The sequence below is a fragment of the Macaca mulatta genome, chromosome 7, assembly GCF_049350105.2.
Source record: "Macaca mulatta isolate MMU2019108-1 chromosome 7, T2T-MMU8v2.0, whole genome shotgun sequence".
Classification (NCBI taxonomy): domain Eukaryota; kingdom Metazoa; phylum Chordata; class Mammalia; order Primates; family Cercopithecidae; genus Macaca; species Macaca mulatta.
The window spans coordinates 19,823,845-19,838,518 of NC_133412.1; the positions used below are offsets into that span (position 1 = coordinate 19,823,845).

Genomic DNA, 14,674 nt, shown 5'->3' on the forward strand with positions numbered 1-14,674 from the left:
GAGGTTACAGACCAGGAACTGAGCTTCAAATTATTATTCTGAGGTTATAGACCAGGAACGTAGCTGCCTCTATGACCTGAGAACACTCTCTCAGCTATTTCTGTTGTTCATTTTTTTAAGAGACAGGGTCTCACAGGCTGGGTGCAGTGGCTCACGCCTATAATTCCAACACTTTGGGAGGCCGAGGTGGGCAGATCACTTGAGCTCAGGAGTTCAAGACCAGCCTGGGCAAAAGACCCCATCTCTACAAAAAAATATGAAAAAATTAGCCAGGCATGGAGGCTCACACCCTTAGTCCCAGCTACCTGGGGGGCTGAGGTGGGAGGATCCCTTGAGCTTAGGAGGTTGAGGCTACAGTGAGTCAAGATCGCACCACTGCACTCCAGCCTGGGTGACAAAGTGAGATCCCCATTTCAAAAAAAAAAGATAAAAAGAAAAAGAAATGGGGTCTCACTTGGTCACCCAGGCTGGAGTGCGGTGGTGCGATCATACCTCACTGCAGCCTTGAACTCCTGGGCCCAAACAATCCTCCCACCTCGGCCTCCTGAGTAGCTAGAATTACAGGACACACTGCCATGCCCAGCTTATTAAAAAAAAATTTTTTTAAGAGACAGGGCCACTATTTTGCCTAGGCTAATCTCAAACTCCTGGCCTCAAGTGATCCTCCCGCCTCAGCCTTCTGAGTAGCTGGCATTACCGGTGACAGCCATTGGGCCCAGCTCTCAGCTGTTTTTACTAGTTCTATTTTAACTACATATCATACCCACTTTCTGAAAGCCTCAGCTGCTCCGTTTATTTCAAGTTTAAATGGGGCATTCAAACTAAACCTTACATAAACTTTGAGTCTGTCTGTCCACCATTAAAAACACTGATGAGGCAGAATTTCTAGGTTACACAATATTATCCAAGAGCACATGCATAGGGATGATAACAAATCCCTTCAGTGGATAAAGGGCTTAATTTAAATTGCAAGAGGTTTAAGAAAACCATCAAGCTTTAACCATTATTTTATTCAAGGTTTCTTTACACAACACCAACATAGCTTACATGAATGTTGTGGGCATGGACTGACTGATCACTGGAGCCACTGAACACGAGATCATTCACCACCTTAAAGAAAAAAATTCAACATGTCAGATTCTGTACATGGTTCTCAATTTTCTCTACAACTTGTAAAACACATTGGCAAATTCTAATTTCCATCCTATTTTGAGATGAGCACAATGAACTAGGTATAAAAGTTTCTCAGACAAATTTTCTTAGCTGAAACCTATGCCCCCCTACCAAGCATGCTAATTAACTGATAATGTATTATTAGGTTTGTTACCTTTCCAGAATGACTATGAAGCAGCCTAGAAATGCATTCGAGTATACCCACTCTATAACAAAATACACTCATTGCTTCTCAAAGGAAAGTGCATCACTTGGTGATGTTGGTGTGAAGAAAAGGTTTGCAATCTCCTCACTCTTTCCGAGGTGGTGTTTCTAAATGATGCGTGAGACAACACAGGAAATGCCATTTAAAACCCTTCTCTGTTTTGCTTTGCTTTGCTTGAGTCAAGGTCTCACTCTGTTGCCTGCGCTGGAGTACAGTGGCACAATCATGGCTCACTGCAGCCTCGATCTTCTGTGCTCAAGTGATCCTCCCACCTCAGCCTCGTGAGTACTACAGGTGCACACCACAACATCCCACTAACTTTTGTATTTTTTTGGAGAGATGGAGTTTTGTCATGCTGCCCTGGCTGGTCTCGCACTTCTGAGCTCAAGCGATCCCCCTGCCTCGCCCTCCCAAAGTGCTGGGACTACAGACGAGAGTCACCCCGCCTGGCCTCAAAACCCTTCTATTTGTGCCAGACAACTCCTATTCTCTTGCACTGTACTTGCCTTCATGCAAAGAATGGTTTTGCTATGGCCCTCCAGAGTTCTGAGGAGCAGTCCATTCCGGGCGTCACGTACACTAATGGTGCAGTCATAAGAGCCCACGACCAGCAGTTTTCGGGCACCTTCCTGAGCTGTGGCAAGACAGCTGACTGCCCGGGGGCCATGGCATTCAAAGATCTCAAGTCGTTTGTTGTTCTGGAAAATAAGCCAAGATTACAGCTAAAAACAACTTAGCTGGAAAACTTCAAAACCAATTAACCAAAATCATTACTTTGGTACAAACTCTCATTTCTGTCACCTGTACTCAAATTTTCATACCCACTCTGCAGCCTTCATGTATCCATCTCTGCTATTTCCCACTCCAACCCTCTTTGCTGAACCTCCTTATCCCCTGATCTGAGGAGGGCAAACTCTTACATTATAAACTCATTTATAATTTCAACCCACACCATCCCCATCCTAATTAGAAACTGGTTCTTTCACCACCTGTGAGTTAATAATAATGAAAGGTGAACCTTTTCTTTCAAACTCTAGTGCGTTTTCCTGACACGGACCCAGGAACTATTTCTGTCATCCAAAATTTAGGCAATCTATGTGTCATGCTGTTTCCAAAAATCTCTACTTAGAATTACCTTCCTAGGCAATTTCAGTAAGTCACAAATTCTCCACTTTTTTTTTTTTTTTTTTTGAGACAGAGTCTCACTCTGTCGCCCAGGCTGGAATGCAGTGGTGCCAGCTCAGCTCACTGCAACCTCCGCCTCCTGGGTTCAAGCAATTCTCCTGCCTCAGCCTCCCGAGTAGCTGGGATTACAGGTGCCCGCCACCATGCCCGGCTAGCTTTTATATTTTTGTAAAGACAGGGTTTCACCATGTTGGACAGGATGGTCTTGAATTCCTAACCTCAGGTGATCCGCCCACCTCAGCCTCCCAAAGTGCTGGGATTATAGGCGTGAGCCATCATGCCTGGCCTAAATTCTCCTTATTATGATGTTCTTCTGGCACCTGGCTCCATGTCATCTCTGTCATCATTTAGTAGACTATAGAAGTCTAATTATACCAGAGTGGCAGGGTCACATCCTGAATCCCAAAACATTCTTTTATCTCAGATTTTAGACTTCTTTCCTTCATCCCCCAACCAACCCCGTTCATTAAGCCTCCCAATTCCACAAAAGTTCTTTAGGTGCATGCCTGGAATAAGGCTTCTAAAAATTAAGTAGCTGATCATTGCTCAGATAGGCTCAATATAGGCTGGGAGCCTATATTGCTAAGCAATGATTTCAGCCTTCTTGAAGTGCTAGGGAGACAGACTGAATGGAGGTCAGGACCCAAAGGTGGACCGGCCCTGGTAAACAGTCCTGGTTTTCTGTTGTGACTCCAGAAGCACTACATTCTAAGAGTATGGACAAACTAGGAAAAAGCCCAGCCCTCATTTTCAAAATTCACATCTATGCAGAGATTCTCAAATGTCTGTCTCTAGGACCATCTTCTCCAGGGCTTTTCAATCCTTCAAAGAACTTCTCCATTTGAATTTCTTGTCATCATCTCATCATTTTGCCTCAATATTGTCTTGTTCCTTACTTCTGTCTACTACTTAAAAAAAAAAGAGAGAGAGAGAGACAGAGAGAGACAGGGTCTCACTCTGTCACCCAGGCTTGAGTACAGTGGTGTGATTATAGCTCACTGCAGCCTTGAAGTCCTGGCCCAAGCAATCCTCCTGCCTCAGCTTCCTGAGTAGCTGGGAATACAGGCGTGTGCCACCATACTTAGCTTTTTTTTTTTAAATAGTTAAAAAATCTTTTTTTTTTTTTTTTTTTTTTTTGAGAAACAGGAGTCTTGCTTTGTTGCTCAGGCTGGTCTCGAACTTCAGGGCTCAAGCAATCCTCCTACCTCAGTCTCCCAAAGTGCTGGGATTATATGCATGAGCCACCATATCCAGCCACTTCTGTCTACCTCTTATAATCTCACAAAAGAGAAGATAATTAGGTAATTATCACATTTTAGCCTTTAAAATATTTTAAATTTACTTTCCTCTACATTTCTATTGCCCTAATCCAATTTAATCAGACTTAGAACTTCTCTGCAATCTGTGATGTATCATATCAAATAGACCAAATCACTTGGCACTTGATTATATACACACTAGATTCTTCTAACTTGATTTTTAAGTTTCCTGTAGGCAGAAACCATGACATATTTTAATGCACATCTTCTGTTAGTTCCAGCTAGCATGTAGCCTATGAATAACACTGTAATAGTACCATTCTAACACATGGTTACAAGATGACCAGGGGATATGGTGCCACAATTAATTAGCAATCAAACTTATCAATTCTACCTCTTAGATTATATCTTTCCTCCATTCCCTTTTCTTCATCCTGTTTAACCTTTTTCATGTCAGCTTCCACTACAAAGCCTCCTAAATGGTCTCCATGCCTTTGCTAATACCAATCTTTCCCAATCTTATCAACTCCAGTGACTTTTCCTGAAACATAATGGGATCATGTTTCTCATACTTTAAAGCCTGTAAGATGAAGTCCAACTACCTTATCAAAGCTCACAGGGCCATCAAAAACTAAACCTTATCCTGGGCCTAGCACATAACAGATGCTCAATAAAGGCTAGGTCAACAAATGAATTTATCTCTGGGTTAGGAAAGAATGAAGCCATTCGGGCATTACAGCAAACCTCTCAGTTCACCTCACAGATGGACTGCCCTCATGAAACCCTAAACCAGTGCCAAACCACACCAATGTCATACTCAATGGAATTTAAGTTCATTTTTCTTCATTTATTTTTTAATATGGAATGCTTCATGAATTTGCGTGTCATCCTTGCGCAGGGGCCATGCTAATCTTCTCTGTAACATTCCAAATTTAGTGTATGTGCTGTCGAAGTGAGCACTTAAGTTCATTTTTTATGATGTCATTCTTAAGTTGAGACAGACTAGTTTAATCCATGACTCATTATTTGGCCCCAAATCTTCAGGCTTGGTTTAATTTAGTGGAGTTACATTTTGGTCCTGGCACATTTGAGTAGAAACAGAGAGAATGGAGGATCTTGTTTCACTTACATCAGAAGATAACTGTGTTTGAGTAGCGGCTGATTCTGCTGCCTCCCCACAGAAGAAAACAGGAAAATCCCTGCCTGCTACTTCTTCCCACACAGGCTCACACTATTTTCAAGTAGCATGGGAAGCAAGCCTTTTCTCCCCAACCACTAACCTTTATGTTGAAGGTGACCACAGTGCCATTTGCCAGGCCCGCATAGAGGATTCGCCACCTACTGTGCAGGCAGAGGACCCGGTCTTCCAGCTGTAACTGCTCCACACACTCTCGGCTCTGATAAAAGCACACAACCTTGAATCAGCAGAGGGTACTGGCAAATGAGATGTCAAAAACAGTTCCTCCAGAAGCCGACTTTACAATGACTCCTACGTGGAAGAAAATGTGACATCCTCTATTTTGTACGGGACTATCTTAGATCTGCTTTTCCTTTGAAATATGAGGCCAAAGACTCCCAAGCTGTAGGTAATGTGAAAATAAACATAAATTCTAGTAATGTTACCCATGCTTCTAACTTAGAATGTAGAGATTTTTCAAAGGGCACTATGAGTTGGATCTTAGCCTCTTAAATTAAGAGGCCAAATATAAAAGACAAAGCTGTATTTTGACATCTAAAGAGGAAAATCAGGATTAGAGTTACATATTTGATAAATGCACTAATCAATATGTGGTTTTCTGCAACTTACTCTCTATTTCAATAGCTCCCAAATGCCCCCTTCAAACTGGTGCTGGGTTAGCTGGGCTAAATTACTCAAGAAGCTTTTAAAATATATAGAACCCAAGTTCCAACCCCATCCCTGAGAGTCTTAATTCAGTGGGCTCTAGAATCTGTGTTGTAAAAAATTTCCCTAGTAATTCAGATGTACATGCAGGTTTAATACCCACTGTTTGATCTGACCTTCAAAAAACGATTTCTATCAGTTTCCTCCAACTAGATTATACTAGCAAATCTCTTTACCTAGAACCAAGAATTGGGCCAGGAAATAGTACATTCAAAGTTTGTTGTTGAGGCCAGGCACGGTGGCTCACACCTGTAATCCCAACACTTTGGGAGTCCGAGGCGGGTGAATCATGAGGTCAGGAGATCGAGACCATCCTGGCTAACATGGTGAAATCCCATCTCTACTAAAAATCCAAAAATTAGCCAGGCGTGGTGGCGCACGCCTGTAGTCCCAGCTGCTCGGGAGACCGAGGCAGAAGAATCGCTTGAACCCGGGAGGTGGAGGTTACAGTGAGCCGAGATCACGCCACCACACTCCAGCCTGGGCCACAGAGCAAGACTCTGTCTCAAACAAACAAACAAACAAACAAACCAAAACTTTTATTGTTGAAGGCTACTAAAGACCCAGGGGTAGCTTTTTAAGTGGGCTTGGCACTAGATGTTAAAATCAAGATGGTTATAATTGGGTAGGGTGGGACAAGCTGTGGGTAGGATGAGAAAAGCTGTGGGTTGTCAAACCCATTGATCTCCTCTCCCAGCCTTCTTTCATACCTAAAAGAGTCAGTCACTTAAATTATTCAATTTCTCCCCTGAAAAAATTACAAACATAAGTGCCATATATGAAATTGTAAGATATAGCAAAACACAGTGAATATGCCTAAATATTAAGATTCATGTTGCTTCCGGTTAATCCATATGAGATTTTTTTAACTTTATAGGGGAAATTGAACATTACATAGTAATAAAAAAAGAACAAACTATTGGCACATATACCAATACAGATGAATTTTCAAACATCATGGTGAGCTAAAGCTAGACATTAAAGAATACATGTGGTATAGTTATACTGACATGACAGCCAAGCACAGACAAAAGTCATCCATGACAGTAGTCAAAATAGTGATTCGCTTAAGAAGAAGGTTATGCCTAGGGAGGCATTTGAGGGAAGCTTCAGGGCTATGAAATGGTCTATGTTTTGATCTTTGTGGTAGTTATACAAACAAATATCTGCTTTTCTGCAAGCTGTATACTTAAAATCTGTGTGCTTTACTGTATGAAGTTATGTCTCCATGTCAAATAATGGTTACAAAATCTTTTTCACTAGTGTACAGTCCTGCTATGCCAAACACTACACATTAGAACCCTTAATACTGAAAAGCTTTTTAAAACTTTTTTTGCTAATATTATGAGTAAAAACGGTATTCCTTGTACTTCGATTTTAATTTGCATTTATTTGCAAGACTGTATTTTTTTCAGTTATCTGTATTTCTTAAGAGACTTGCTTGTTTTTTGTCAATGTATGTTTAGAGATTTATTTATTTATTTGTTTTTTGAAAGACAAGGTCTCCCTCTGTCTCCTGGCTAGAGTGCAGTGGCGTGATTACTGCTTACTGCAGCCTTGACCTCCGGGGCTCAAGGAATCCTCCCACCTCAGCCTCCTGAGTAGCTGGAACTGCAGGCGTGGGCCATCACGCACGCCTAGTTAATTTTTAAATTTTTTTTGGAGAGATGTGGTCTCGCCATGCTACCTAGGCTGTTTTGAACTCCTGGGCTCAAGCGATCCTCCCGACTTGGCCTCCTGAAGTGTTGGGATTATGGGCATGAATCACAGCACCTGGCTGTAGGAATTTAAAGGTGTAAGCCCCTTACAACATATACCAAACCTATGTTTGTCCTATCTTAAGTTACAGCTTTTTCCCCCGTTTTTATGTAAGACTATTTCTTGCCAAAATATGCTTACAATTTTTTTTCACAAGTTTGTATAATTTTTTACAGGTTTGTACAAGTTGCCTAGCTAGACTTGAACTCCTGGCCTCAAATGATCCTCCTACCGCAACCTCCCAAGGCACTGGGATTACAGACATGAGCCACCGTGCCCAGCCTCTTTTTGTAGTTTCTTGAATTTTAAAGCTTTCTTCTTTTCTAATACAAGCAATTAAAAATACAAATTTCCCTTTCAGCAATGCTTTAGCTGCATCCTACAAATGATATGTTGCATTTTCATTTAGTTAGATATTTTCTAATTTTCCTTGTGATTCCTTCTCTGAACCACCATAATTTAGAAGTATGTTATTTTCATCTCCCTATATTTGGGGATTTCCAAGATTTCTGTTACTGCTTTCTAATAAATGTCACTGTGGTTAGAAAACATACTCTGTATGATCTTGGTGCTTTTAAATTGATTGAGACTTATTTAATAGCCCAGTATGAGGGTCCTGGTGAATGTCTATGTGCGCATTCTTGAAAAAAATGTGTATTCTGCAATTTTGAGTGGAGTGTTCTATAAATGCTAATTGGATCTTATTTGTTAATGGTGTTGTACAGTTCTTTTTTTTTTTTTTTTTTTTGAAATGAAGTTTTTCTCTGTTGCCCAGGCTGGAGTACAGTGGCGCAATCTCAGCTCACTGCAACCTTCACCTCCCAGGTTCAAGTGATTCTCCTGCCTCAGCCTCCTGAGTAGCTGGGATTATAGGCACTACCACCAGGCCCAGCTAATTTTTTTGTATTCTTATTTTTGTTTGTTAATTTTTTGAGACAGAGTTTCATTCTGTTGCCCAGGCTGGAGTGCAGTGGCACAATCTTGGCTCACTGCAACCTCTGCCTCACAGGTTCAAGCAATTCTCCTGCCTCAGCCTCCTAAGTAGCTGGGACTACAGGCACGAGCACCACACCTGGCTAATTTTTGTATGAGGGGGTTTCAACATGTTGGTCAGGCTGGTCTCAAACTCCTGACCTCAGGTGATATGCCCACCTTGGCCTCCCAAAGTGCTGGAATTACAGGCGTAAGCCACCACATCCAGCCTAATTTTTTTGTCTTTTTAGTAGAGACAGGGTTTCACCATGTTGGCTAGTCTGGTCTCAAACTCCCGACCTCAAGTGATCCACCCGCCTCAGCCTCCCAAAGTGCTGGGATTACAGGCATGAGCCACCACATCCAGCTGGTGTTGTACAGTTCTTATATATCCTTGACGGTTTTTTATTTAGTAGTCTATCAATTATTGAGAAAGGGTTGTTGATGTCCCCAACTATAATTGTGAATTTGTCTATTTCTCCTTTCGGTTCTATCAGTTACTGTTTCATATATTTTAGAGTTCTGTTATTAGGTACCTGTACTTATAATTGTTGTATCGTTTGGCTGTGCTGACTCATCATTATGGAACGTCCTCCTTTCTCCAGTAGTACTGTCCTTTTCACTATTTAAAGGGATAGTGTCTCGCTCTGTCACCCAGGCTGGAGTGCAGTGGCATTGTCATAGCTCACTATAACCTCAAATTCCTCAGCTCAAATGATCCTCTCACCTCAACCTCCCAAGTAGCTAGGACTAGAGGTACATACAACCATGCTTACCTCACTTTTTCATTTTTTGTGGAGACAGGATCTCACTATGTTACCCAGACTGGTCTGGAACTTCTGGTCTCAAGCGATCTTCTCACCTCAGCCTCCCAAATTGGGATAAAGGCATGAGCCACAGTGCTCAGTCACTTGTTTTAAAGTCTACTTGCCCAATATTAACATAACCACTCCAGTTCTGTTACTATTTGGATAGTGTATCTTCTTCCATTCTTATTCTTTTACTTTCAACCCATTTTGTCTTTACATTTAAAGCAGTCTCTTTGGCTGGGCATGGTGGTGCATGCCTGTAATCCCAGCACTGTGGGAGACCAAAGCAGGGGGACTGCTTGTGTCCAGGAGCTTCAGACTAGTCTAGGCAACATAGCAAGACCCTCTTTCTTAAAAAAAAAAAAAAAAAAAAAAAAAAAAAAAAATTAATTAGCAAACCATAGTGACGTGTGCCTGTAATCCCAATTACTCGGGAGGCTGAGGCAGGAGGATCACTTGAGCCCAGGAGTTCCAGCCTGCAGCGACTTATAATCACGCCACTGCACTCCAGCCAGGGTGACAGGCCAAGACCGTGTCTCAAAAATAAAAGTGTGTCTCTTGTAGACAACAAAGATTTTGATGTTACTTCTGTATCCAGTCAATTTCTGCCTTTTGATTTTAGTGTCAGTTCACTCACATTTAATATAATTATTAAATATGGGTAAATTTAGGTCTCCAATTTGCTATTTGCTTTCTATTTGTCTCATTTTTATTCCTCTATTTCTCCTTCTACCTTCTCTTGTATTAAGTATATTTTTAGCTTGCCATTTTAACCCCTCAACTGACTTTCTAAGCTCAATTTCTTTGCATTATTCTTTTTTTTTTTTTTTTTTTGAGAAGGAGTCTCGCTCTGGCACCCAGGCTGGAGTGCAGTGGCATGATCTTGGCTCACTGCAATCTCCGTCTCCCAGTTCAAGTGATTCTCCAGCCTCAGCCTCCCGAGTAGCTGGGATTACAGGTGTGCACCACCACGCCTGACTAATTTTTGTATTTTTAGTAGAGACGGGGTTTCACCAGGTTGGCCAGTCTGGTCTCGAACTCCTGACCTCATGATCCTCTTTGCATTATTAGTTTAGTAATTACTCTAGGGCAGTATTTCTCAAAGTGTGGTCCCCAAACCATCTCCATCAATATCACATAATACCTTATTAGAAGTGTGAATTCTTTTTGTTTGTTTTGGTTAATTTTTATGCTTTTTTGAGGTAGGCTCTTGTTCTGACACCCAGGCTGTAGTGAAGTGACACAATCATAGCTCACTATAACCTTGAACTTCTGGGCTCAAGTGATCCTCCCACCTCAGCCTCCGGAACAGCTAGGACTATAGGTATGAGCCACCACATCCAGTTCATTTTTATTTTTTTATAGAGACAGGGTCTTGCTATGTTGCCCAGGTTGGTCTTGAGCTCCTGGCCTCAAGCAGTCCTCCTGCTCTGGTCTTCCAAAGTGCTGGGATTACAGATATGAACCATAGTACCTGGCCTAGAAATGTAAATTTGTGAGTTTGACCCCAAGCCTGCTGGATCAGAAGCTCTGGGAAGGGCTGCGTGTGGTGGCTCATGCCTGTAATCTCAGCACTTTGGGATGCCGAGGTGGGAGGATTGCCTGACTCCAGGAGCTCAAAACCAGCTCGGGCTGATGATGAGACCCTGTCTCTTAAAAAAACAAAAAACAAACAAAAAAACACCTCTGGGAGTGGGGACCAGTAATATGTGTTTTAACAAGCTGTCCAGGTCAATGTGATGCACACTAAAGTTGTAAGCCAGTGCCTCTAGGGATTACATTTTTAAAATTGTAACAATCTAGTTCAAATTAGTACTTATTCCCAGTAAAATATAAGAACCTTCTTCTAGCACAGCTCCATCCCCTCCCACTTCTTTATGTTCCTGTTATCACATATATTCCATCTATGTTATAAACTTAATGATAGCCTTAAAATTCTGCTTCATGTATCTCCATCTTTTAAAGAAATTAAGAACATACTGTATATAATTTTAAACATAATTTTCTCATTTCTTTCAGTGCATTTAAGTTTAAAAAACTCTCAGAGGAGATGTCCATTTCTAATTCTTCAGATTTAAAAAATTTATACATTTTTCTCTTTTTTTTTTTTTCTGAGACGGAGTTTCGCTCTTGTTGCCAAGGCTGGAGTGCTGTGGCACGACCTCGGCTCACTGCAACCTCCGCCTCCTGGGTTCAAGCGATTCTCCTGCCTCAGCCTCCCAAGTAGCTGGGATTACAGGCATGCGCCACCACACCCAGCTAATTTTGTATTTTTAGTAGAGACGGGGTTTCTCCATGTTGGTCAGGCTGGTCTCGAACTCCCAACCTCAGGTGAATCCGCCCACCTCTGCCTCCCAAAGTGCTGGGACTACAGGCGTGAGCCACCACACCCAGCCTACATTTTTCTCTTTATTCTATCTAGGATTAATTTTGATATATGCTATGCATAACATTTGTGGCAAAGACCAAGGAAGGTATATTATTAATAGTAGGAAGTGAAAAAATACTGGTGGAGACAGAAAATACAGTTTATGTCTAAGTCTCATATCTACCTAAAGCTACAACAATGTGCTAAACATTGTTTAGAAGCGAAAAGGAGACAGTGGGTAGAATGAAGCATCTGCCAGTGTCTCCACTCCACACAGTAAATACAAAGCGACTCAATATGAACCACTTTGGATTTCTCTGGACCCACCTACCTTAACATTATAGCAGCGGACGGTATGGTCACTGGAGCCGGTGTAAAGGGCAGCGTTCTTCCCGGAGGTTTGAGTCACCAGGAGGCAGTTCACTTTCGAGGTATGGCCCTCAAAGACACCAACACATTTCCGACTCTAAAGTTTAAGCACAGACCAGATTATTACTTATGAGATATAGAAGGATTAGATAATATATTTCCACAAAAAAAAAAAAAAAGATGCTAAAACATTCAGTTCACTGCTGTATCCTCAGTGTCTAAAACAGCACCTGGTATACAAAAGATGTTCAGTAAATGTATGTTCACCAAATGCCCAGGAAACAGTCATAGGCAATGAGGTATCTGAAAGTATATGTTAGTTGAGCCATACCAAAAAATATTTACGACAATTCACTGTAAGATAGCCAGAATTTTAATTAATGTTTAGGGCAAAGCTTCTTTCTGACACGGACCAAGGACCTAGCAAATCCAAACTGTAGCTAATTACCCACAAAAGATGTGCATTTGATAAGCAGCTTGTGAGAATGCACCATGGTATTCAAAAACATATCAGGTGCTATCACAGGTCTAGTGGTTCTGGTGCTGTTTCTCTTTTTTTCTTTTTTTCTTTTTTTTTGAGATGGAGTCTCGCTCTGTCACCTAGGCTGGAGTGCAGTGGCGCGATCTCGGCTGACTGCAAGCTCTGTCTCTTAGATTCACGCCATTCTCCTGCCTCAGGCTCCCGAGTAGCTGGGACTACAGGCACCCGCCACCACGCCTGGCTAGTTTTTTGTATTTTTAGTAGAGACGGGGTTTCATCATGTTAGCCAGGATGGTCTCGATCTCCTGACCTCGTGATCCATCCGCCTCGGCCTCCCAAAGTGCTGGGATTACAGGCGTGAGCCACTGTACCTGGCCTCTGGTGTTGTTTCTTAAGGGTACATTCCAAATGTTATCTCAGTGCACATACTGAGATCTATTTAGAATGTACATGTATACATACACATACATATTTTGATATCCTGTTCCCCTAGATCTTACACCTATACATCCTGGTAGCATTGCTTCCTTTTTTCAGTCATTCGTGTTCATCCTCATATCATTAAGCTAAAGGAATCTACATACCTGTTGCCTATAGCAAACACATTTTCCTGGTCCATCATCTAACTTTTTAATTTTCACTGACTCTAGCAATTTTAAATATTTTCATGGTGTTCATTCAGACAACATCATGTTCCTCAAATTTCTTAAGCTGTCATTGTTCATAATTAGTTTATGAACAAATTCAAATTCAAAACTCAAAAGTTCATTCTTTTGACAGTAACAAGCATCAGATAATACTAAGTGTGAGGTAGTGGAAAAGTGTTGCTCTCCTTAATAACTCGAACTCTGTAATCAATCACTTGTTAGGGAAAATACCTCCTCCAATACTTCCCCATATTCGCTTCATCCTTCCTCTATTATGTAGCTGCTACGCAAGTGACCCCATTACCAACTCCAGTGTTGGGACCTGAACAATCCAAGACCACTGGTATAATCCCAACCCCCTTTTGCCACAGGCAAAAGTGATCGTTCAGGGAATAAAACACAGGACCCTTTTGTGCTGGTGGGAGGGAAAAAGAGACCCCAGCGGCTCCTGACATTTACCTTGTGATCAGGTGGGGAACTAGCTTTCAGAAACAGGTAATACCAGAGAAGGCAGAGTAGAGAGACAAAAAGAAATTAAGTCCCCAATGACCTTGTGGAGCTACTGGATCAAATGCATCTAAAGTCAATCTAAGGCCCACCCCTTCCTCCAGACAGCCAACAAATTCCCTTTATTGTTTAAAAGAGTATAAACTGGATTTTCCAAAACCTGCAACCAAAAACATACTACATGTTCTATCAACTTACCACCAGATTATAAACCCGGACAGTTTTATCTGCTGAACAGGTATATAGTAAGTTCCCAAATATCTGAATTGCATTTACAGCAGCTTGGTGCCCCTCAAAGCTTCCTTCTGTGGGCTCATCATCATCTCCTGGCTCTGAAGATATTTCTGGAAAACAAGAGTAGGTTTCAGAGACATGTCTGCTAGTCTGAAAAGACCCTCAAAAATCAGAACTATTATACAATACAGCAGTCCCTAGATTAAACCAAAAGTAGATCCCCTTAAAGCTTAGTTCCCCTATCAGACTACTCCAATTCTGATTACACATCTTCACTATGAAGACTGCATAATAAGCAAAGGCCTTTCACTTAGGAAAAAGATAGATAATTATATAACGAGCTTTTGGGCTGGGTGTGGTGGCTCACACCTGTAATCCCAATACTTTGGGAGGCTGAGGTGGGCAAATCACCTGAGGCCAGGAGTTCGAGACTAGCCTGGCCAAGATGGTGAAACCCTGTCTCTACTAAAAATACAAAAATTAGCTGGGCATGGTGGCGTGTGCCTGTAGTCCCAGTTACTTAGGGAGTCTGAGGCAGGAGAATCACTTGAACCCAGGGGCAGAGGTTGCAGTTAGCTGAGATCACACCACTGGACTCCAGCCGGGGGGTGGGGCAAGACTCTGCCTCAAAAACAAACAACGAAACAAACAAATAAATAAATAAATAAATAAATAAATAAATAAATAAAAGCTTTGAGTGATACTTGGAAGGTACCCAACCTCTCCCACACTTCCAAAAAGTTATTTCTCTGAGTAAGGTAGTATTCCTTAAGCAGTTCCTTCTGAAAGCAAATATCCTTAGAG

The 14,674-nt window shown here is 41.7% G+C and overlaps 1 protein-coding gene and 1 non-coding gene across 12 annotated transcripts in view; both read right to left on the reverse strand.

The window, feature by feature from the left end:
- ZNF106 (zinc finger protein 106) overlaps positions 1-14,674 on the reverse strand; it is an 81,950-nt gene that overhangs the window by 9,463 nt on the left and 57,813 nt on the right. For all 11 annotated transcript variants that reach the window (XM_077939162.1, XM_028850784.2, XM_077939161.1 and 8 more), the window contains 5 exons: positions 13,835-13,980; positions 11,964-12,098; positions 5,103-5,219; positions 1,885-2,076; positions 1,048-1,110 (listed from right to left, as the gene is read on the reverse strand). In XM_077939162.1, the coding sequence (XP_077795288.1) occupies positions 1,048-1,110; positions 1,885-2,076; positions 5,103-5,219; positions 11,964-12,098; positions 13,835-13,980 (653 nt within the window). The remainder of the gene's footprint in view (positions 1-1,047; positions 1,111-1,884; positions 2,077-5,102; positions 5,220-11,963; positions 12,099-13,834; positions 13,981-14,674) is intronic.
- LOC114679743 (U6 spliceosomal RNA) lies at positions 4,676-4,782 on the reverse strand. Its single transcript, XR_003731856.1, has one exon. It is a non-coding gene; the product is annotated as a U6 spliceosomal RNA (small nuclear RNA).